The sequence below is a fragment of the Adiantum capillus-veneris genome, chromosome 16, assembly GCF_014529385.1.
Source record: "Adiantum capillus-veneris isolate H3 chromosome 16, ASM1452938v2, whole genome shotgun sequence".
Classification (NCBI taxonomy): Eukaryota; Viridiplantae; Streptophyta; class Polypodiopsida; order Polypodiales; family Pteridaceae; genus Adiantum; species Adiantum capillus-veneris.
In genome coordinates, this window is record NC_140946.1 from 91,922,774 (window position 1) to 91,945,994 (window position 23,221).

Here is a 23,221-nt window from a genome sequence, read left to right on the forward strand (position 1 = left end):
ACGAGAAAAAGTGGGATGACAGATACTCAAGCTTACAGCAATTGTTGGAAGGGTTATTGGGCTGTCAACTATAAGGACCCACAAGTGTGGCAAACTGTAGATGCAATTGTTTGGTCCTGGAGACCCAACAAAGAAGGACCATTTTCTAGAATAAAGATTCCAGAAAGGCATGCTCTAAAAGCCAAAGAAGGCCTCACTCGTGCACATCAACCACACTTGGATCAAAGTTCAGATATGGTATCAAATGTGGAGTAGAATTATGTGGAGCTTCTATTGTGACTATACTAGTCAGTTTGTAAACAAAATCTTTTTTGTATCTTCCTTTTTTTTATGTAATTTATAGTTATTATTCAAATCCATGTGTTGTACATCCTCTTGACTTTTGGTGTTTATCAACACCACAATCCTATGAGATTTTCACTTTATTTACTAACCACACACCTCAATTTTTCCCACTTTAAGTGGAAAATTCCCAAATTACATGAATTTAGTCGATTTGGAGATTCCCATAATGTGAGATTTTTACCAAAATACCTAATATGGTCTTTCATCCATTATGATATCGGAGCTTAGCATCATAATCTTGAAGAATCTCAGTCCACCTAGTCTTTTGACCCTTCAAATCAAACTATTGTGTAAACCATTTTATGCTTTCATGGTCAAACACAATCTCAAACTGTGTCCCATACAAATAATGCCTCCAAGTTTTCAAAGCTGACACTATAGCATAGAGTTCTCATTCATAAGCAAACTAATTTTGCTGGGATGAATCAAGCTTTTTGCTTTCAAATTCAATTGGACTTCCCTCATGTAGAAGGACTACTCCAATAGCACGGTTACTGGCATATGTTTCTAAACGAATGGCTTCACAGTATCCACAAGAGATAAAATAGGATTTGTAGCTAGTGCATCCTTCAGAGCATCAAAAATTTGTTGTTAAAATAGACCCCACTAAAAAGTTTTTCCCTTGGCCTTAAGTTGGCCTGTCATCGGAACTACAATGTGAGCATAGTTTTTACCGAACCTTCGATAAAAACCTACAAATTCCAAGAAAATATGAAGCTCTTCCAGATTTATGGGAGAGGGCCACCTCTGAATGGAATCCTTTTTGGATAGATCCATGTGTAACCCGTCAGCGGAAATAACATGTCCTAAATAGTGAATCTCCTCCTTGAGAAAGTCACACTTTGATTCTTTTGCATCTAACTTATGCTCCCAGAGCAAGTCAAACACCTGCTTTAGATGTTGTAGATGCTCTTCTTTTGAGGCATTGTATACGAGAATGTCATCGAGAAAAAAAATAACAAACTTGCCCATATATGGTCTCAAGACATTGTCCATAAGAATCATGAAAGTAGTTGTGCATTGGTCAACTGGAAGGGCATAACCAAAAATTCATAATGTCCAAACCGTGTTTGAAATGCAGTCTTGGGTATATCTGCATGCCTTATATGTACTTGATGATACCCAGATCGTAAGTCTATCTTTGTAAAGATATGAGAGTGGGTAATCTTATCAAGTAGCTCATCCACTCTTGGTCACGAGTATTTGTTCTTACCAGTAACCGCATTAAATCCCTGATAGACTATGCACATACACATGCTACCGTCTTTGTTTTTCACCAACAAGATGGGAGAAGCCTAGGGAGAGGAACTGGGTTGTATAAAATCTCTACTGAGATAGTCAACAAGATGACATTTCACCTCAGTAAGTAGCCTCAGAATGTCTCATTCTGTGGGTGGTTTACACTACCTACAACCATGTTTATGCCATGTTGCACAACCCGTGTCGGCAATAACCCTGGTGGTAAATCGTCTAGAAATACATCATTATATTCCGTTAATGATTTCTTTAAACAATTAGCAAAATTTGCTTATTTCAAGGGGGAGAGAGAGAGAGAGAGAGAGAGAGAGAGAGAGAGAGAGAGAGAGAGAGAGAGAGAGAGAGAGAGAGAGAAGTAGTCATAGATGGAATAGAAGAGAGAGAAGCATGCGGCGTTGAGGAATTGTCAAGTAAAAACATGATCTTAGAAGTGATCTTCATAAGTTCTGATGTAACAATAAGTGGTGAAGAAGGCACATCCTTCTCTCCCAATAGCAGCATGTGCACGCCATTGGATTTGAACATTAAGCTATTGTGCTCATAGCTACGCTTAAGTGATGGTCCTAAACTATGTAACCACACTCTATCCAGTACCACATCTGCTCGCTCATATTCACAACTTGGAAGTTCAAGGTGGTGTGATACCCTTGAATTTCTAGTGGAACATCTTTCACTTGAGTGTCCCACACCTTGGCATCATGGTCGTTCATCATTGCTACCTTGGAATGGTGGGAACTCGGAGTCTGAGGCAAATTGAGCCATTTATAGTTAATGAAATTGTTTAAAGCACCATCATCCACCAAGATTCTCACCTTGTGTCCTTGGATGGACCCATGCATAGGCACCAGCTTATGTGGACCGAAGGTCTGCTTCCACATGGAAGCGGTGATACAACATTCATGCACCACCTCGATGTGTGTTACCTCCACATTAAAGAAACAAGAGGAGGACTCAAGAGGCAACAACTGCACCATATGCACTACTCTCTTGTTTCCTTGGGCGGTAGATTTTCCCTTGGGACAATCCTTTTTGCCGTGCCCACTCTCTAAACATGTGAAACGGAGTTTTTCTTTTTTAGCTTTTGCAAAATCTTCAGTGGAGAGAGGGCCCCTAGACCCCTTGGGTTTCTTAGAGGCCTCCATTGGCACCTACTATAAAATTTCTTCTATTGTGCCCATGCTATGTGCATGTATTTGCATGTGTAGTGGCAGGCAGTGATTATTATGCAATGGTCTCTCATCGGGATCGTCCTGAATGAAGAATATGAGCTTTCACTATAGCCTCCTCAAGCCTCTTGGGATCCTGAGTCTTAACATGCTTCTTAAGCTCTGGTATCAGACCGTGGATAAGCCCATGTACCTATTCAAATGTATCTAACCCATCCAACTTGAGAATGACATCACAGTAGTGCCACATATATTCCAACAGTGTTTTATGATGTTGCATGGAACACTTATCCCAAGCATACCAATTTTTGTCCGCTTCATTTGTGGGGAGAAATTCCTTTCTAAATACACCCTCAAAGGCTGCCCAAGTCTGTGGTATGATTTCCTTCTCCTTGAGAGACATCCACCATTTGTAGGCCTTGCCCTCTAGTGTTAGACTTGTTTGCAGTGCCTTGACTGCATCCGGAGTGCGTCACAGATTGTGAATCCCATCCCATTTACTAAGGAATATATTCACCTCATCTTTATTGCGTTCTCTTTCCTCTCCCTTAAAAATCAATGGTTTTGTATTTTTCAACAAATCGTCCACCTCTTTTTGGGTGAGAGAGTGCAGAGGATCCAGATTGGACCCTGTCCTTGATTGGAGCCTTGCTCCTGCATATGTGTGTCAGCCGAGCCCTTGGTCTGCTATTGCATATATTGCACTACTAAATCTAATAATTTCATAACATTGTCATTTAAACATGCCAAATTATTCTCCATCATAGACATACGTGTTTGTAGTGCACAGAACTCTTGTATATCAAGCAGCTCATAACAATCATTCGGCCATGGTGCTCATGCGACACAAACACACATTGATAGTCTTTACTAAGACTAATTTCTCAACATGGCATACACCATTGTTTGAAAAATGGACGGCTCAAGTTTGGGCAAGAAGGTTCTCAAGCCGGTTCAAATTATGGAATTTTTAGTTTTAATATGAGATTTTTAGTGTGATTATCCCTCTGAAATTTAGAGTTATCCTGTTCATATGCGTGTAAAAAGGTTCCAAAGCCGGGTCCACAAAAAATGTTTCCCGAGCCCTGACACACACACAGCCCTCGGCTCTCCCTCACGTGCTCGCGCACTCTTTCTCTTCAGGCACCAACCCACGTCGCTCCAAGATAACTAAAAAAAATATTTATTTATTAATTTTTAAAGGTCAAGCATGGTTTTTTTTTAAAAGATCATTCCCACACTTCAAAATCTTAAAAAGTCAAAGTTCCTTTTAACATCGTATATGCAATCTCATAAGTCCCCAAATATCTAGTTTGCCGAGTTTTCAAATCAACACCTCTCCCCTCTCTTGCTTTTCACCAATTCTTCACAAAGAAAAATTTTAATGTCGTAGGGATAATCCCAAGTGGCCTCAAAGATCTATTTCGGTGCAGGTCTTCAAAGAAAACCTTTATTAGTTTATTTTAACCAGCCAAAATTACAAATTCAAACTACGTCATGAGTTTGTCTCGAAGAAATCGGTAAAATTGTACAAATTTTAGTGTAAAAATCCAGCTAATCCATCAAATTTTGACTTAAAAATCAAGTTTTTGATGAGCCTTGATCTGCTAGTTTTGAACTCGAGGTCTCCCATAAAACAAAAATTATATGCCTCCCGTGAGCTCGACAGATAATGGCTAACCAAAACATGAAAATTCAATGAACTCCTAAGCTTATCTTAAAAGAACTGGTGAAGCATTCAAATCCTATCTAATCATTTACATGCGATAAGACATAATATCATGCTAAACAGACATCATTATGCAATGATTTTGTATGCAAATGCTCCTAACTCCTAATATGCCCATGGAGATCCCCAAAATAGTCCCAATTTGGTACAAAAATTCAAAATATTCAGAGGTTAACAATTATGTAGGCGTGTAGACAACAAGAGGTCTACATCTGACTATGTCTCCATTTGTTGAAGGAGTTCTTAAGAGGTCATGTCTTCAAAATTGCACATTCTCTTCCACTATAGAGTCTAAGTTTGAGCGATTTGCACATTGCATTGACTTGACAAATATAAGGTGAAGTCACTGACATGCTTCGCACTTGCACACGTGTGTACATATTACTTGTTTCTTGGACACTTTGAACTACATTGGCCTTTAAATGGGAGGTTATTGGAATAAAGGCCACTATGACAAAGCAGCTAGGCGGCCAGCCATGGTCGGTCTCCCATCCCCTTGCAACCGATATTAATATATTATTTCATACTTTATGGATAATAGAGAATAAAGAGTTGTATGACTATTGTCCTTGTGATCCACCAGATCTTTGTATAATCTTCTCTCTCTCTCTCTCTCTCTCTCTCTCTCTCTCTCTCTCTCTACCCACACAATTGTTCCTTTCAGTTGCGAGGAGCCCACTCTTTCGTGCCCGCATTGAGGTGTATTATCACTATGTCGGGGAGAGAGACTTTCAACTAGAGAGATCAACTTGTCTTATGTGTTAACACTCTTTTTCCCTGTGCTTTGTATATACACCCATCACTCTAGGGTTAACTTATCTTGTATTCCCACACGTAGTAATACATTCTCTGTTGTGTGCCTTGAGCTTCTTCTCCATCTTCAAGTTGTGTGTACAGTCAGGCAATCCTGAATCTAACATCTAATTCGTGCTATTGAATGAATTGAATTTCTTTTACCTTCATTGTGAATATTCTTTTGCTAAAATTTATTACTTGCGGTTTAATTGATGGAAGATGGTGTAAAATCTTGCTCGTGATTTTCCAAAAACTTTGTGTCCGAATATCTCGTCCTCCTTGTTGGCTCTATGCATATACTGTTGGATTTGGTCACTTAAACTCCAAAGGGCTAGAGAATCTCTAGAATCGCTATAACAAGTCCATATCTCACCGATTCTTGCTTGTCTCAAATGAATTTCTTTGAAATCCATCATGCTCTATAAAGAAGTTTTATTCTAGTGCTCTTCTCACATGAGAAAGAGTGCACACACATTATTTGCCCAATTGCATGAGAGAGAGAGAGAGAAGATGGATTTATGAAGTGGGTAGCCCCTTATGGATGAGTCACTTGTTGAGAGAGTTGGAGGAGAAAGAGATAGAAATCAATTATTAGCAGCCTACATACAATTCTAAAAGAGGTTTCAAGTCAATCTACGTTTTTCACCTCTTCACATTAAGTGCATACATAAAAACATTAAATTATTGATGTAACCGTAAAACCCCTTCGACGTTTAAAAAAGTTCAAAAATTACTTATTTCAGCACTTATATTGAGGCGGTCTGGGGCGGGCAACAAGAAGAGCGGCCTCTAAACACCCTTCGAGGCTCCCGTGCTGCTCAATTGGGGCTGGGTCAAGCACAAGCAGAGACACAACAGCCCACAGCCAGAAACCAAACAAGAAAAGGGGCACCACCTAGTTGTAGATGCGAACTAGGACGCACGTAAAATCTCCTTGTACTCAAATGCACAAAGAGAGAGGAATGCAAGATAGCCACACACACCAAACACAAACATTCACCACACCAGAGAGAGGTGAAGAGCATAAATCAACTTGAGCAACTCAGTCTTAGCCTTAAAGACTAGATGCACACAAAGCTTAATGAGAAATAGAGGGACAACACAAAACTTGACCTTGTTGCCAATACACAAATTGTCTTAGGGTCACGGGAGCCCTCTCACCGAGCACCCTCTTATAATTTACCTTTTAGGAAACAATTCAACAAGCCCTCAAACCACCAAGCATGAAATGGCACAACAAACTTCAAGGACAATATACCTTCGACCACCTGATGAGCCAACTTATCAAGTCAATTTGGAGAGAAGAGTCGTAGTTGCAGCATACAATTGCACCCAAAACTATAAATCTTATTTATGCACAAGAGTAGGTTACAAGTGTGGCGAAGAGTATGGCATACACTCCACTCCTCTAGATGGCATAACTAACTTCAAGCTTCTCCATGCACCTATGTGTAGTGATGGAATAGAGCACTCACAATGCACACACTCTACACAACTAGGCTTGAAGAGTGGTGTGTTATGTGTTGAGAATGGTGTGGTGTAGTGTGATCATGTGATGTTTTACAAGGGAGAGAAGGTCTCTATTTAGGTTTTAGAAGCCCCGATTTGGATTAAGCCTAATCAAGTTTATTTGAAGGAATAAAAGATTATGCATATTTTTATTTTTATTTTAATGAGGATGGGTCTCTCTTGTCCTTTGAGTCACATGGATGTGGGCTCAAGGAAAGAGAATTTTTGAGGATGAAAGGAGAGAGGATTGAGTGAATAATTTGGGAGTGCCTACTCTAGTAGAGGGTGCATTTTACAATAAGGTTAGTGGTTAGTAGTTAGTAATTATCACTAAAAAATATTTACAAAATCATTCACCAAATGGTGAGATATATGATGAGAAATGTTAGAGAAGGGATAAGCTTGTAAAGCAAGGTTGAAGCTTGGAGAAGTTGACATTCACCTCTTTACAGCACTGGTAGAAGAAGCGGTCAACATGGCGAAGTAACGCGTGTCGATGAAGCTATGTTATCTTCAAACCTTGGAAAATTCATGATAAAAGCCTTCATTTGCAGAGGTTATCCTTGGATTTTTGATGATTTTTTGAAGTTCTTTACAATGCTGAAGAGAGTATGGTAATATGGACATATATGTAGAGAGAAAGGGGGACACATAGGGTGTAGAAATGGAGGATGAAGGCTATGGAGGTGTGAGAGATGTGGAAATGGTGAAGAGGGTGAATTAGGACATGGGAGTTGCAGGTTTGGGAGTGGGAAGGAGAGGGAGGAGTGTGTGTGAAAGAGGAAAATGATAAAGTGGAAGAGGGAGTGTGGCTGCATAGCATGGGCAAACTGGGGTCCACCAATAAAATCATAGCTCACAGCTCGTAGCTCAAAAAAATATGAAAAAATTTGAAGTGAAAGTTCAGCTCACGAGCTACAACTTTTGTTTGTATCACCTTTTCAAATTCGGGGAGCATGTGATCTTTAAAAATTCAGGAAAACCGACTGTTTTTTCCACTGCACAAGGTCCTTGTGAGGTCCTTCTTTGGATGATTCTTTTGAATACCTCCAAGAGTGAGCTCCCCATGGTGCATGCATGCATGCCACATACCCTTGACCATATTTGGTAGGTCTATAATTGAAGATATTGTTGAGATCATGATATAAGTGAATAGTACAACTAAGAAAATCAAATATTGAGGGGTCTAAAAAAATATGTACATGTCAAATATAAATAATATAGGTGGAAAAAATATAAAGGAGTCAAAATAAATCTCTCTCATTATAAGTCTACCATAAAAAGATGAATATTTTTTATGTTCTAATTTATGAGAGTAAAAGAGAATAGATGTAGGAAGGAAAAATCACAATAGTGAAAAAATATACACATAAATAAAACTAGTTTTTTTGGATTTTTGTTGGGATGGAGTTACACCAAAAATAAGAGAAGCTTGCATGAAATTATTTTTATATGGAATAAAGAGTATGCAAGATGGTAAGAAAAAATATGGTAATGGTGAGTCAATGTATATAGCATAAATAACACACCATAGGTAGAAATATTTAAATAAATACCAAAATAATTATGAAAAATCCTTTTATTTAGACGCTATATACAATGAAATATTTACACACAAATGGACCATAATATACTTATAATTTTTATTTTTTAAAATTTTTTGGCTCAACTAACCCAGTGACTAACTAATTAAGGGTTTTTAAAAAAATATAGGGAAAGTCCCCTAACTCACACAGGCCTATGTACAGTGAAATGGTAGGGATAACCAAAATGTTTGAGTGATTTGATAGGGTGAGGTAGCTTACTATGGCAATTATGGAAAGACGAAATACGGCTATCAATATGTACACCAATTACTACTCTCCAAACTTTGAAAATTCCCAATTGGTTATACAATGTCAAGAAGTTTTAAGCATCATTGGATTAAAAAATCATGTGCACCAAAATAATCATATTTAGTACATTCATAAACAATACAATGGTAGTCAACCTACTTGCAAATTGTCGATGTTGTCATAGAATCCACTGAAGGAATGGAGAGTCATATCTTCTCTTTTTGGCTTTCTAAAAGAAGCCTTAGAGGAGAGTTGGATGTTAACCACCGACGTCCACTTCTAGTAGTCATGGGTCGGGCTTGTCAGTCCAATAGGAAAAAGGTAAAGAGTGATCGCCGATGAGAGACGCACTCTAATTGGATGTTGTTTTAAAATGTTAAAGTGAAGCTTCACCTTGCATAATCCTAGTAAATTCTATGGATACACACACACACACACACACACACATATATATATATATATATATTTACACACATATATGTATATATTAATGAGTTCTTTTTATTTCACATTTCATTTCACAGCCTCACATGGTTTACTTTTCTTGCATTCTATAACTTAATTCTAGTCAATATCAGGAAAGTCTCTTTTATTAAGCGGCCGTCGGCGGCTGAGTTTGCCCCCCACAAAGAAGCAAACTGAAAATACTAGCATAAATTTAAAATTTACAGGAGTTTTGAACTATTTTCTCACATATTCACCAACTTTTTTTTTTTTTTACCATGGTTTGCAACCAGCTAGTCTCGATTTTCGACCGGCTCAATGCTAAGCTGAGGCACTCCTTTCTTGAACACTGAGTCTACTGAAAGAGCCACCTAATGCGTTGTGCATGTGTGACACCTACTCTACTCTCGCTAGCTTTACAAAATAGAAAACTTTGTACACACAACAATATAATGCAATAATCTACTCTCTATTTGGGAGAAAGTTAAGCTCTCTAATTACATGTATTATCAATGAATGCATCATTGGCTTATCCATCCGAAAGTCCACCCCTTGCGCTAGTCTCACTCTCGAAGGCATCAAATCACCAAAATCAGATCGCCCGACGGTGAGTGAGAAAGTTTAGATTCAGAAGATGCGTAGATAAACATGATACTACAATCAAAATAATAAGATTTTTAGACTGAAAAGAAACCCTCTTCTATGTTGCGTTGCTATAGGATGGCAAATACATAGTATTAAGAACAACATAGTGAGAAATAGAGAGCTTACACAATGCTTCATGACTCCTTTGAATTTTTACACACTCCCAAATTAGCCGAGGTTGTGGAAGAGAGAGAGAGAGAGAGAGAGAGATCATGTAAGATTATTTGTCAAGCCTAATCTGCAATTTTGATTACATAAATCCGTATTTCAATGATCAAACCCATATTTTGTGGCTTAGAAGAGTAGTTTAGACTTCTACAAACACATCAATAACCCACTAAAATGCAAGATGTTAGGGAAAAATTGTTAAATATTTATGAGGTAATCACAGACAAGGAAATAATTACCTACACTCAAATTTTCATCCTAGATGTTACCACAATTTTCACAAATCTCGAAACCTAATCCTACAAACTGGCACAACCTTCTCCTCTTAAGAATTTACTCATTTTCTTTTCCAAAAAGAAAAGACCAGCAAGAATATGCATAAACCAATCAATTTCCAAGCTTTTATGGATCATTGCAAGGGCAAAGGGAGCCCACAACAATATCCAAAGCCATCACTCATTGTTGCGACACCACCCTCTCGACAAAGTTCAATATCCACCATTTCATTTACACAACATACAATTGTTAAGAGATAGAGAAGGAAAGAGCTTGAGCTCTTGCAAGCATGCACGCGCTCGCACACAGATGGAGACAAAACCTTCTTCTTCACTAACTAAAGAGAAGTCTACAATGCATAAAAAGGAGCATACAACATAAGGGAAAACTAGTACAACGGTTTAGTGTAAACCGCGAGTGAGCGAGCTAGATGGATAAGTGTGCAATCACTTGTGGGCAGATCACAATGCAGTCCAACTGTAGTATCACTGATGAAGATGTGTATCCACCAAGACGCAAGAGTGACGTTGATTGTCAATGATAGTCATCCAAGAGTAGCACATATTAAGCTTGACATCTCAAGAGCAACTCCATGACGTTGATTGTGAATGATACTCATCCAAGAGTAGTACATATTGACCTTGACATCTCAAGAGCAACTCCATGACCATGACCATGACGACCACTTGGAGATCGACATCTTTGCACATATTGCAAGAGACATGGGCATCACATCAGCAATTGTCAAGAAAAAGAGCATAGAATAGCCTATTTCCCTAAGTTTGAATAGGTTTAGTGTATGAAAGGTAAAGCCTTTCCTTTCATCGCAAATAGACCAGCAGTCATAAAAGGCATAAAAACCAACAAATTGTCACCAATGAACAGACTCTCCATCAAAGAAAAGGAAAGGGAGCCGGTATCTTGCCAGGTGAGGACTAGTTCAAAATCTCCCTCCAACACCACTGGTAAACCCAAGTTCACTACGAAGAGTCAATAGATGGTCATCGAGGGTTCAAATGAAATTTGATACAAGTAAGAACACCTGAGTAGTTCCCCTTTAGACAACAATAGAGCGAGAAATTACTTCAGGATCCCTTCTTTCATGCAGTGTGTTGCTAAACCATGTATGCAAACTGTTAGTTGCGCTACCAGGATAAGAAGGAATAAGGATTCTTGGATCTGAAGGGATCCAATAGGATGGGCGTCACACTTTCATAGTGAGCCACATCTACATAGGGAGTCACACCTTGCGACACCAGTAGAATCATTACCTAATCAGAACCTACGCAAAAAAAAGTACATTGTCCCTGCATAAGACCAACATCTCATGTGCTTGCCAGTTGACATAAAATGTCATTGCCTCAGCAGCCACAGTTACTTAGCACCCAATCGTTTAACAATTCAAAAATCAATCCCACGGCATCTCTGCTAGGAGCTGCCATGGAAAGGCAAAAAACACATTCATAAAACCAGAAACTCTGGCATGGAAAGCCAAACACACATTCATAAAACCTCTCTCTACCTCTCTCTCCATCCATGTGTGTGAGCGCGCACAAAAGAAGGGGGGCTTGGTACCCTTTTGTATTACGTAATCAAAATTACAAGCCCGAAGGCATTACATCAGACCATAGGCACAAAAACATCTGATAGTGAAAAAAACCCTTGGGATATTCAACACCACAAACCCATGGGGGAAAACTACCACAAAAGCTAGGAGCCGGGCTGGGGCGGGGGGTTGAAGGAAAAACAGGCCATCAAGACTTCAACGAGGAGGCCGAAACCTCCACCAAAGAATCTCAGTTAAAAAGAATAACAGAACCATCCTTAACACACTATCCCCTCCTCCCCACAAAAGCAGCAGGATTCTAATTTTAATTGAAATATAAAGACAAGCAAACTCAACCTAAGAGAAACAACTCCAGATTAATTTATTGATATAAACAGTTACCTACAAAGTGTCCTGCATCGTTATATCATGTGACTGTCATGTAGCCAAGTTTCTAGGATAATGATGATAAGAGTTCCACCAACCAGTAAAAAGGACGAATAAAATTCAGCGTGCCCTTGTTTTGGATACCAAAATAACTTTTTGGTCACCAAATGTTCATCTCAAGTAGGCCACCAATCATGGATTGCTTCACAAACAGCTCTGCCAGCATAGCAGCCACATACCTAAAAGCACAAGCAGAACTTGCTTCGTCGTCATTGGAAGAAAGGTACACGGTAAGCCTTCTCAACTGCTTTCAGCACCATAGAAACTCAGTTTACGCCTCGTCATTTGAGGCCTGCAACTGAAGTCTTCTTATGCATCTAAAGTTTATATGCCAGTTGCTTTATGATAAACCTTGCCACACCAGGATTGCTAAACTGCCCAAGACAATCCAGCACTTTTAAGGAAATCCAACGTAGAGGAACTAGCATGGCACACAACCGACAATGCTGATAGCTTCAGTTAGTTCGCCGCACATTCAAAGATTCCACGAATTGACTGCAGATCAATCTGACTGACGCTTGACTACTCCAGCTATCATTCTGCACAAAGATGGGCTTGTGCTTGCAGCTTCGTAAAATAGAGCTTCAAGTTCATGTGTGTATCGTGTACAAATTTATCTCTCATCTCTGCATCAGCCAAAGAGATGGCAAAAGGAAACCTGCAGCCAAAAGGCAGCAGAGGACATAAGATAAACGTTCATACAAGGTTTTGGGTAGGCACAGTTCTCTGCATCAGAGGTATCTACATCAATTGGTCTTTTGAGATTGAATAGTAGAGCATGTATTTCCTGCATCATCACTCATGATTTTTGGACTGTGTTGCCATCATCCATTATCATCGCCCAATCAGCTTGGCTACAGACGATAACTACTTTTACTTCTTTGACTTGCGGGGCTTTTTAGCACCCCATACTTCCATGCGAGCAGTAGGGCACCCACATGGCAACCTGAAAACAAGTACTGCCCTGCCATTTGGCGGTGCCATTCGCCTCAGCTCAGCCTCAAGCTCCTTGTGATCGTGCCCAAGCTCAACACTGCCTTTCCAAGGCACTTCATGAGAAAAGGTCGTTGTGGCAGATGCCGAAGGTGATGACAATGCTGACATGGACTTAACGCACTTTTCAGATTCAAGCTGGATGTCAAATTCCACTGCCTTCCTAAGACCCCGGCATTTAGGGTTGTCGCACTTCCTGGCTTTGTATTGGATAAGTTCCCAACAAATTATAACCATTACAAACATGAGGATAGCTCCCAATATGTATGCAACAGGGGCTTGGTAGACAACTTCACCAATAAAGATAAGAGTTAGTGGCAGGATTTCTGCAGCCTCAGAGCAAAAATATTTGAAATAGGGGGTGAATAGAAAACCACAAGCCCCAATGACGAGCATCAATATGACGACATCTACCGCTGCTGCAGATGATTTTTCACAGAAAGGGGGTGAGGCTGAAGAAGAAGATGTTACGTGTGGGACAGCACCATTCAGTTGCCTCTTAGCAGTAGATCTGGAATGAAGGGAGTTATTGATGCTCTGTTTAGCTCCATCCGTGACTGCCAAGGAGTTTGTCATGCTCCTATACTGCTCAAATGCTCTGCAAAACTCAATAAGGCCCCGGCAATCCACAACCATTGCTTGATTATTATCTTACACCCGGCCAGAAAAGTGCGTGCAATGTAAACCTTCCGAAGAAGATTTCAACACAGAAATTTCATCAGAGAAGCACCCTCTCAAAGAGAAGGGGCTTCCACAGCCCTTCTTTCTCGCAGCGGATTCAACGACACACCAGTCTTGAAGATCTTTGCCTTCCTCGAGGGGTAAACCAGACGATGCAGAACTCGCATCAAAACCTGCCCAAACCCTATACTAACACTGGGTTTCCAGAAGCTTTGCCCTCTGTAGTGTCTTGAAAGATCTCTCAAAGAGCCAGAATTTATTTTCGATGTTACCTTGATATCTGCAGGCTGGAAAGCTCAATCCCGGGTAGCCAAAGAGCACTGGCAACCCACAGAAATTGCTTTTGCAAAGGAGCGGTGCCGTGAGATGCAGACCCTTTCGGCACCAGAGAAATGCAGAGACTTCTTTACAATGACGAGAATCTTAAGATGCGGAAATGGAGCTTCTTGCGACAGAAGGAGAGGTGTAATGGGGATGATGAAGCAGTGCCTGGTTAAAGGCTCCCGATGGACACGCGAGTGTCGGTTAACTTGCCACGCTCATTGCCGTCGTGTATATGCATGTATGTGCGAGGGTGCGTGCGTGTGTGGGTAATCTGCGCCTTTTTCAACCCCTTTGGCATGAAATTGGTAGGTTTGAGAATTGATATGGGCATATCTTACACTTCCTGATTTTGTGTGGAAAGTTTGCCACTCAAGGCTCTACACATTTTCTATGGGAAATGATAGCAAGTTGGACTATCTCACCACCATGAGACGTTGATTGATTCCTGATAAGTGAACCAAATTTAGCACCTCTGCTAAAATTGCCATAGAGCTTTAAGAGCCATGTCTTGCCATGTGCCTCGAGGAACTGGAGAAACGCAAACGTGCGTGTTTGTTTGTAGGAACTATGGGGATTGCACGATGCCATGGAGCCCCTCCATATTGTTGGAAAAAAGAAGAGAGACCCTGAAGAGTTTTCCAACAAAATCCCTCCTTGACTTGCAATCTTGTGTAAGATGATCCCCGTAGAAGTGGTACTTGCCACACGAAGGCTCAATTCAGAGCCAATCTGAGAGCTCTATTTCCAATTTTAGAACCAAATTTTCACCTCGTTAGTTGTGTTGGCCGAGGTTGTCTTTAAATTGGGGGTGGGGAGGTTCTGGGTAAGGACCTGATGGTTGAAACTTTAGAAGCAGTTGCTATTTAAGATTGTCTATGTGAACATGTGATGAAATCACGAGGCCTGCCTATGAATCTCCATCTACAAAAATATTTGCAGCATTCAGTCGGACTAGATGAGAGGATGAAACCACACCTCTTATGAATGCATATGCTATACTTACCCCTCTCTCTTGGGATAGTTTCCTACAACGTTAAAATTCTCTTCTTCTTCTTCTTCTTCTTCTTCTTCTTCTTCTCCCTCCTCTCTCTCTCTTGGGATAGTTTTCTAGGATGTTAAAACAATCTTCTTCTTCTTCTTCTTCCTCCTCCTCCTCCTCCTCCTCCTCCTCTCTCTCTCTCTCTCTCTCTCTCTCTCTCTCTCTCTCTCTCTCTCTCTCGTGTTTTGTTTGTGACATGTCCCTGCCTTGCACACTCACACCTCATCATCACTTCCATTGTTGGGGTGGAGTATGTTTCTAAGCCATAGCCTAGTCTTCACCTCCATTTCCTATGTGTCATTGCTTGGGTGAGATATTTTTTTGAGCAGGCTTGCCTTCGCCCTTCTTCAATACAATGCAAGAATGCTCCTCCTTGTATCTGACTGGTTGATGTGTGCTATTTGTGTGGTAGGACTCATGTTCGGGTGTAGAGGAGGGACCATGAAGCTTGGAAAGATGAGAGGGCCGGTGAGTAGATTCAAGGACAAATGCCCTGCGTTGTGGCGTATCGCGAACTATTTGTGGCGTTTTTAGCTCAAGTGGCTTCGGTACGAAAGGTGTGAGCGGAACTTCCGAAGCTCAGGTGATGGTTGGAGCTCTTGTAGCTAGGTGTCGTTGTGGCTTCCTGGCAAATCTATGACGGTCATAGACGGAGAAGCCTTCTACCACTGTCGTCGCTTTTGTCATAAAATCTAATATCTAACCAACCCAATGATTTTCTCATATTAAACTGATCATTTAATGTGGGAGAATAAACGGGAACAAGGGTTAGAATATAGACATGTGCTTATGGATCTTTCTCAACACGGGGCCAAGGTTAAAGGGGTCCAAATGAGAGATGGTATGTTAAAGAGCAATGCTACTTAATGGAGCTTAAAGACCTTAAGGCTATCTTCATTAAAGACCTCCAAAAGTTAGTGTTAAAAAGTCCTTTGACCTTAGGCAAGCTAGGCCTGACCTAGAGGTGGGAATCCTACCCAAGCATGAAGTGCTTGTCGGCTTGTTAAATGTTAGTGGGAACCTTGCTCAAAAGCTTTAGGTGCTTCTCACATGCTTAAATGACTAAGGTTCTTGAAGTGTACAATTCAAAGATTAACTCTCAAGAGGCATCAACGTTTCCATGCTTGATTGATTAAGTGCTTGAAGTATTCAATTCAAACCAGATGACTTAATAAGCATAAAAGACACATGTTCATAAATAATTAAGTTCTTTTTCTCAAAGAGGAAAAAAAGGACACATGTCCAAATGAAATTATTAAATAATACAAGAGAGAGAGAGAGGTGTGGACCAAGCATGAGAAATGGGAATACTGTCCCCCCACCACACACACACATACACATTCTCTCATTGTGTGGGGTGCAAAATGCGAGAGCTCTATCTCCTTCTCCAAGCTTGTTGTGAAGTGGAGAACCTGCACCAACACTCTTGGCTATGGAATGCAAATCCAACCAAGAGCCATGCTTCAATGCTTAATCTTGTCATCTTCTTCATCTTCATTACTCTGCTATTATGCTATGCTAAGCAAGAAGAGTGATGATAAGTGAGGAACTATTTCTTTTTCCTATGGATGATTCTTCTTCCTCTTCCCTACCCTCATTCCCAACTAGCTCTCTCCACCTTCTAAGTTGTTCGAGGCCTTGGGACTGAGGCTTGAGATAGTTAATTCTTTTTGCAAAGTTTATGTTATGCTTGTGATGCATGAAGCTTTCCATGTTCATAGTATCACCAAGGTCACAAGGAACACAAAGATTGTATTATAACAAGTCTCTCTCGATGGGAGAATTTATAATACAAACACCTTTTGGAGGGGGGGACCAGCTCCAAGTAAATCCGGTCCTCAACTATTGTCATGTTTTCTAATACTCTCTATCTTGCAAAAGTATTGTTCATGCCAAGTTAATTAAGGTTTCTACCATTAATTAAGTTCACCCCCTATGTTCTCAAAGTAATCTCACAAAAATGATCACTCTAATTCTCTTAATTCCGTTATTCTCAAAGTTCATATGCCATTGACATTACAGTTTCACGCCTCATTTTCTTCGCAAGCAGAGTCGAAACTCTAGAGGGTAATTAGGGCCGATGGGCCATCATCCTTTTCACATAACAAATTAAAACCCTTTTTTTTGCAAATCACACATATCCCGTGCAAGGCGATACAAACTTCCGTGAGCGCTACCTATCTTTGTTTTTTTTAACATGATAGCTCACCACTTAGGCAACGCAGGTGCAAGGCAGAGTGCTTTAGCTCAGACATCTTAGAAGTGTGCACAAAGAGTTGTTGTGTTTTTTATCCTATGCCGCTTCATTTACTGGCCTACAAGATTTTCTTGAGAGATCCAAGAAATGGAATTTGAGCATCTAATGAGATTCCGCTTATTGGATTGGTTGAATAGCACATACCCAAAACCAAAGAGACAATACTTTTTTAAAACTTTTCTCACTCTCAGGGGGGTTTGTATTTGAAAGGTGAGCCGGGAAGGCACGGGACCCCTGGCTGTGTGAGAGGTGTGAGGGAAAGAGTTGCAGCAGACGCAAATAATGAAGACAGAGCTTAAAACAAACAGTTTAACTTAAACCAAATAATCAATAGTATCCCTGCTTAATCAAATGTTAATGGAGGCGTTTATGCTCTTAACAAGGTTTAACTCGTCTTAATCCAGGTGCTAATCGAGACAATAAAAAATAAACTGCCTTATACTGCCTTCTGCTTCTTCCCGCTATGGCTTAGGAACTTCAACTTCCAATGGCCTTAGGTGGTCTGATTTGGCTTAAGATTTATGGCTTAATTCCGGGTTAAGGGGCTTAAGTATTTGGTTTAGAGATTACAATTAGGATTGCTCAATGATATCGAGAGAAAAATTGGCTTGGAGAGCTTATGATTATCCGGGCCAATGACATCCGAGATTAGGCTTAGAGAGCTTAGGAATATCATTATCAAGGCTAATGACTTCCAAGATTAGGCTTAGAAAGCTTAGGAAAATCCGGGTTAAGGATTGCTTAGGCTTGACTAATGAGAGCGAGATTAGGCTTTGAATTAAGGAGCTTAAGAAAATCCGGGTTAAGGATGGCTTAATGATATCGAGAGCTTTGGCTTGGATTAAGGATCTTATGAATATGATGGCTTCAGATTAAAGAGCCTAGGAAAGCTTAGCTTAAGCGAGATTAGAGATTAAGCTTGGCTAATGAGTTTGAGAAGCTTTGGCTTAGCTTATGAGAGATTAGAGAGCTTAGGAAATCTTGGCTTAAAGCTTTGATAATCCGGGCTTAGGCTTGGCTTAAGAGCTCTGGCTTTCTTCCCCGAAGAGAGAGCGCTCAATGAGAAGAGAAGAGGACAATCCAAAGAACGAGAGAGCTAAAAGAGCAGTCTTCCCTATTTTTTATAGGTTGCATGCCTTGCTAAAAATGGCCTACCCAGTAGCGATGTCGCAAATGGGTAGCCACCCTATGACGTGGCAGGTGGGATTTTGGAGCAGCACCGAATGTCGCCAAAGTTGGGCCAAAAACGAGCGCCTAGGCAAGCTGGCCATATCCCGTCTCTTGGGCACCGCTGTCTAAGCCTTCCTGCGGCCTGCGCGAGCAAGACAAGCTCCCTCCCGTCGACGTTCGGTGCCTGGTTCTTCTACGCCATTGCTTTTTCTTTTTTATTTGTTCACACCTTCTAAAGGTTTAGGGTAGCACCATTTACCATGGGCGGCCACATTTTAATGTCTTTGGGCGGACAATTTAATTCCTTGAGGCTTAAGGCCCTTGTAGGGTAGCATATTTGGCATACATATCGGCCATAGCAATGCACTATGGACTCATCAAATCTTTTTATGCTTCCGTAACGGCCACATTTGGCGTACATATCGGCACTGCACTGCATTAAGCCCGTATACTGGCCAACTCAAAAATACACTACTAGTGGAGACGGGCCTTCAGTTTGCCGCCAATTCTTCTTTGACGGCTCCATCTCCCAGAATCTGTCTGAAGCTCAGAAATACCAGATGAACTTGATTGATCAAGGCGACCAGGGCGGTTCGAAACCGGCCCTTGGTGATACTTAAATTGGCCATATCTTGCCAATCGAAACCGTGATTGACGAACTGGAAAGACTCACATGCTCCTGGAAGTGAGCACTTCACTCCCATGCATTTATATCATCCTTGACCTTTTATCGGCAGCAGCAGCTACCCAATCCGGTACAAAATCTGCTACCAACTCAACTTCAAACTGTCATAACTTCTTATCTGTAGCTCCGATTGACGAGCCGTAAAGACAGGCTTGTAGAGCACTTTGAGTACTTCAACTTTGATCAATAAAATCCCAGCTATGACCACTTCAATCATACTCACCGCTTAGCATTACCAAGACATCTTTTGGCCCTTAGAGCCGCATCTGGCACACTTTTAGCTTAAAATTGTCTTGTTAGCAAGCCCTTATTACTGTTGAATATCACGTAGGATTCAAATAGACCTAAATGGCATCCCTTTTCTCATTTTCTTGTCATGGAAGTGGAGAGGCATGACATCCACCCTCTCTGAACCTGCACAGCCTCCGGTCTATGCCAACCGGTCTTCAAGCTGTATCTGCTATAAATACCTTAAGTTACTTGTCATCAAGCTCACGTAGCTGGTAAAGACATGTAAAACAAAAGAAGGTTTAAATCATAGCATCAATAGTCTAGCTCAATTATCTGGTAGCTGTCCCATCACAAATCTTTGAACCGTAGTGGTCGTATCTCCAAAGCATTAAATTATGAAAAAACTGTTTAGTGAACCCCGCCAGACTCAAGTGCTCCAGTTAATTATGCACACGGCTTGACCATCAGCTCGCTTTAGGGAACCCTGTCAAGCTCAAGTACGCCTTACTCTCTTTGCACACGGAATGGTCGTCAAGTCCTTTACTTCAAGTTCTGGTAGCAGAACCATCTCAAAAGATGTGAAGATACTATAACAATTGTCCAAAGATACCAAATGGAAGCTAGCCATATAAGCTTATTGATCATATAACCAAAAACACTTCTGTCTTAGCATACATCCAAAAACAAATCTACTGCCAAGTAACCTTCTATAGGAAAATAAATGATATCCTTAAATCTGCAAGTTGCTCTTCAATAGCTCCCAGGATCAAATGGGATAACAAGAAATTGCCCCAATAGTGGAGTAGCATAATATCCACATGAGCATATATATCATGTATCAATCAACTTCAAGAATTTTTGCTCCAAATATGCTATTCCTGGATCTAGCAGAAAGAAACCACAATATATAGCCAAAAATACCCATCCATAGTGAACCTGCTTTTGAAGATCTTTCGAATCTCCTGGATCAAATACCATTACGATCACATAGCATTGATGGGCTTTGCAATATACTAGAGCTTCACCTGAAGCATAGTGAAGCACCCACATCTCATAAAATTTTGGTAACTTAAGGTCGTTACCAGCAAGAATTAAAGAATTCTGACTCCCTTTAACTGGTAGCCAGGACATCATAAGAATTATTAGGAATAGTATCCAAATCCAGTCACATTTGGCACACTGTCCAAAGATATGAAAAACCATGTGCACTTTATGCAGTATCAAGGATGATTTAGCATCATCACCCCCTCTAGCTTCATAGCCATTACGAAAAACCTTAGGACTTTCTGGACCTGTATCATCAAAGAGATTTTTACATGGGTTTTGAGTTTGGTAATGTAAAATAGCTTTATCCTGTAGATCTTTATCCATAGCATCCTTGGGAAAATCACCCTTGGAAGTCCCAACATTCATCAAAACTATAGGAGTTGGCTCCTCTTGCAGCCCGTATCTAAGCATAGATGTACAATCCATGTCAATATCCTGTTCGCTATCAGCATGATCTAGGCAATCTTCAAACTCATCAATATCGTCCTCTGCTTCCTCATTTGCATCCATGCAACTTAGCAAGACATTATAACTTTGAAATGGTTCATCAGGCACCCCCTCTGAAGAGGTACATGCATCACAAAGCTCTCCTATACTGCTATAACCTTCTCCTTCAGATTGGGCCAAAAACCTTCAATTATGGAGTCTTCTTCTATGATAATAGAATCAACAAGCATATTGCTAGGAGCAACCATAGGTTCATTGGCATTATCAGGTTCATCATGTGTTCAGTCCACAATCTCGGCCTCATAAGCTATTGTATATATAATAGATTTATTTATGCAATCATCTGTAGTAAATCTGCTGCCCTGCTCAGCTATAGTGCCGATAGATCCATTAGAAACCTGTAATGGCTCATCTTCTTGATAGAATTTTTGAGAGCATCCCATGCCAAGGTCAGTAGCTTGTAAAATTTTTGTTGTACAGTCTAGCTCTTCACTAGAACCATTAACTTCCATGCGAGTAATCTTTGAAAAAAATCATATATTTGTGTTTCAACATTAAATTCATTATTTACCTTTGCTAGGTTGCTCAAAATATGGTCCTTTGAAGTTGAATCTGCTACTTCCGAAGCTGTATTCGCCTTGGCTTTACTTCTTGCAAAAATATGATCCCAAAACTGATCGTAATTAAGGAACTGCATCTGATCCCCTTCTTCTTTATAGAAAACAATCTGGCTTCGTTCGTTAATCTCCTTCATTTCCAACTCAATAATCTTTGAGCTTTCGTGAACAAACCCATCTGCAAAATAGTCCCACTGTGTGGGATATGTTTCTGCCAGTTCTCAAACCTTATCTTTAAATTCGGAGGTTACCACTTCTTCAAAAACTCGAAATCATCCGATCTTCTGGAATTCCTCGGCTCTTCATCTCCGCTTTATAGCATGCAAGGAGTCCATCTGGATCATGTCCTTGAAAAATACCCCACTGTTCACGTACGACATCAAGTGCCATCTCCACTGCATCATCAACCTGCTTTTTCATCTTCATAGCTTTTACTTCTTGTAAATATCTCTGAACTAATCCAACCATTTTTGGCAAATTTGCAACTGCTAGAGTTTTATCAAATCCATTGGAATTGTAATCTTCAATAAACTGCATCAACTGTTCTGGCATCTCCATCTTTACCTCCCACCCCGGCTCGTTTCGCGTCGAGTTCACCAAGAATGTCGGGGGGTTTGTATTCGAAAGGTGAGCCGGGAAGGCAAGAGGCCCCTGGCTATGAGAGGTGTGAGGGAAAGAGTTGCAGTAGACGCAAATGATGAAGACAGAGCTTAAAACAGATAGTTCAACTTAAACCAAATAATCAACAGTATCCCTGCTTAATCAAATGTTAATGGAGGCGTTTATGCTCTTAACAAGGTTTAACCTGTCTTAATCCAGGTGCTAATCGAGACAATAAAAAATGAACTACCTTATACTGTCTTCTGCTTCTTCCTGCTATGGCTTAGGAACTTTGACTTCCAATGGCCTTAGGTGGTCTGATTTGGCTTAATTCCGGGTTAAGGGGGTTAAGGATTTGGTTTAGAGCTTACAATTAGGATTGCTCAATGATATCGAGAGAAAAATTGGCTTGGAGAGCTTATGATTATCCGGGCCAATGACATCCGAGATTAGGCTTAGAGAGCTTAGGAATATGGTTATCAAGGCTAATGACTTCCGAGATTAGGCTTAGAGAGCTTAGGAAAATCCGGGTTAAGGATTGCTTAGGCTTGACTAATAAGAGCGAGATTAGGCTTTGAATTAAGGAGCTTAAGAAAATCCGGGTTAAGGATGGCTTAATGATATCGAGAGCTTTGGCTTGGATTAAGGAGCTTATGAATATGATGGCTTCCGATTAAAGAGCCTATGAAATCTTGGCTTAAGCGAGATTATAGATTAAGCTTGGCTAATGAGTTTGAGAAGCTTTGTCTTAGCTTATGAGAGATTAGAGAGCTTAGGAAAGATTGGCTTAAAGCTTTGATAATCCGGGCTTAGGCTTGGCTTAAGAGCTCTGGCTTTCTTCCCCGGAGAGAGAGCGCTCAATGAGAAGAGAAGAGGACAATCCAAAAAATGAGAGAGCTAAAAGAGCCGTCTTCCCTTTTTTTTTATATGTTGCATGCCTTGCTAAATATGGCCTACCCATTAGCGAT

General features: G+C 40.5%; 1 protein-coding gene across 1 annotated transcript; it reads right to left on the reverse strand.

Annotated features, from left to right (window-relative positions):
* Nucleotides 1-11,722: 11,722 nt before the first annotated feature.
* Nucleotides 11,723-14,417, reverse strand: LOC147439455 (uncharacterized). The gene has a single exon (XM_086485304.1). It carries the CDS (start codon nt 13,789-13,791, stop codon nt 13,036-13,038), a length of 756 nt encoding a protein of 251 aa, XP_086341430.1. The 5' UTR covers nt 13,792-14,417; the 3' UTR covers nt 11,723-13,035.
* Between the last annotated feature and the right edge of the window lie 8,804 nt (nt 14,418-23,221).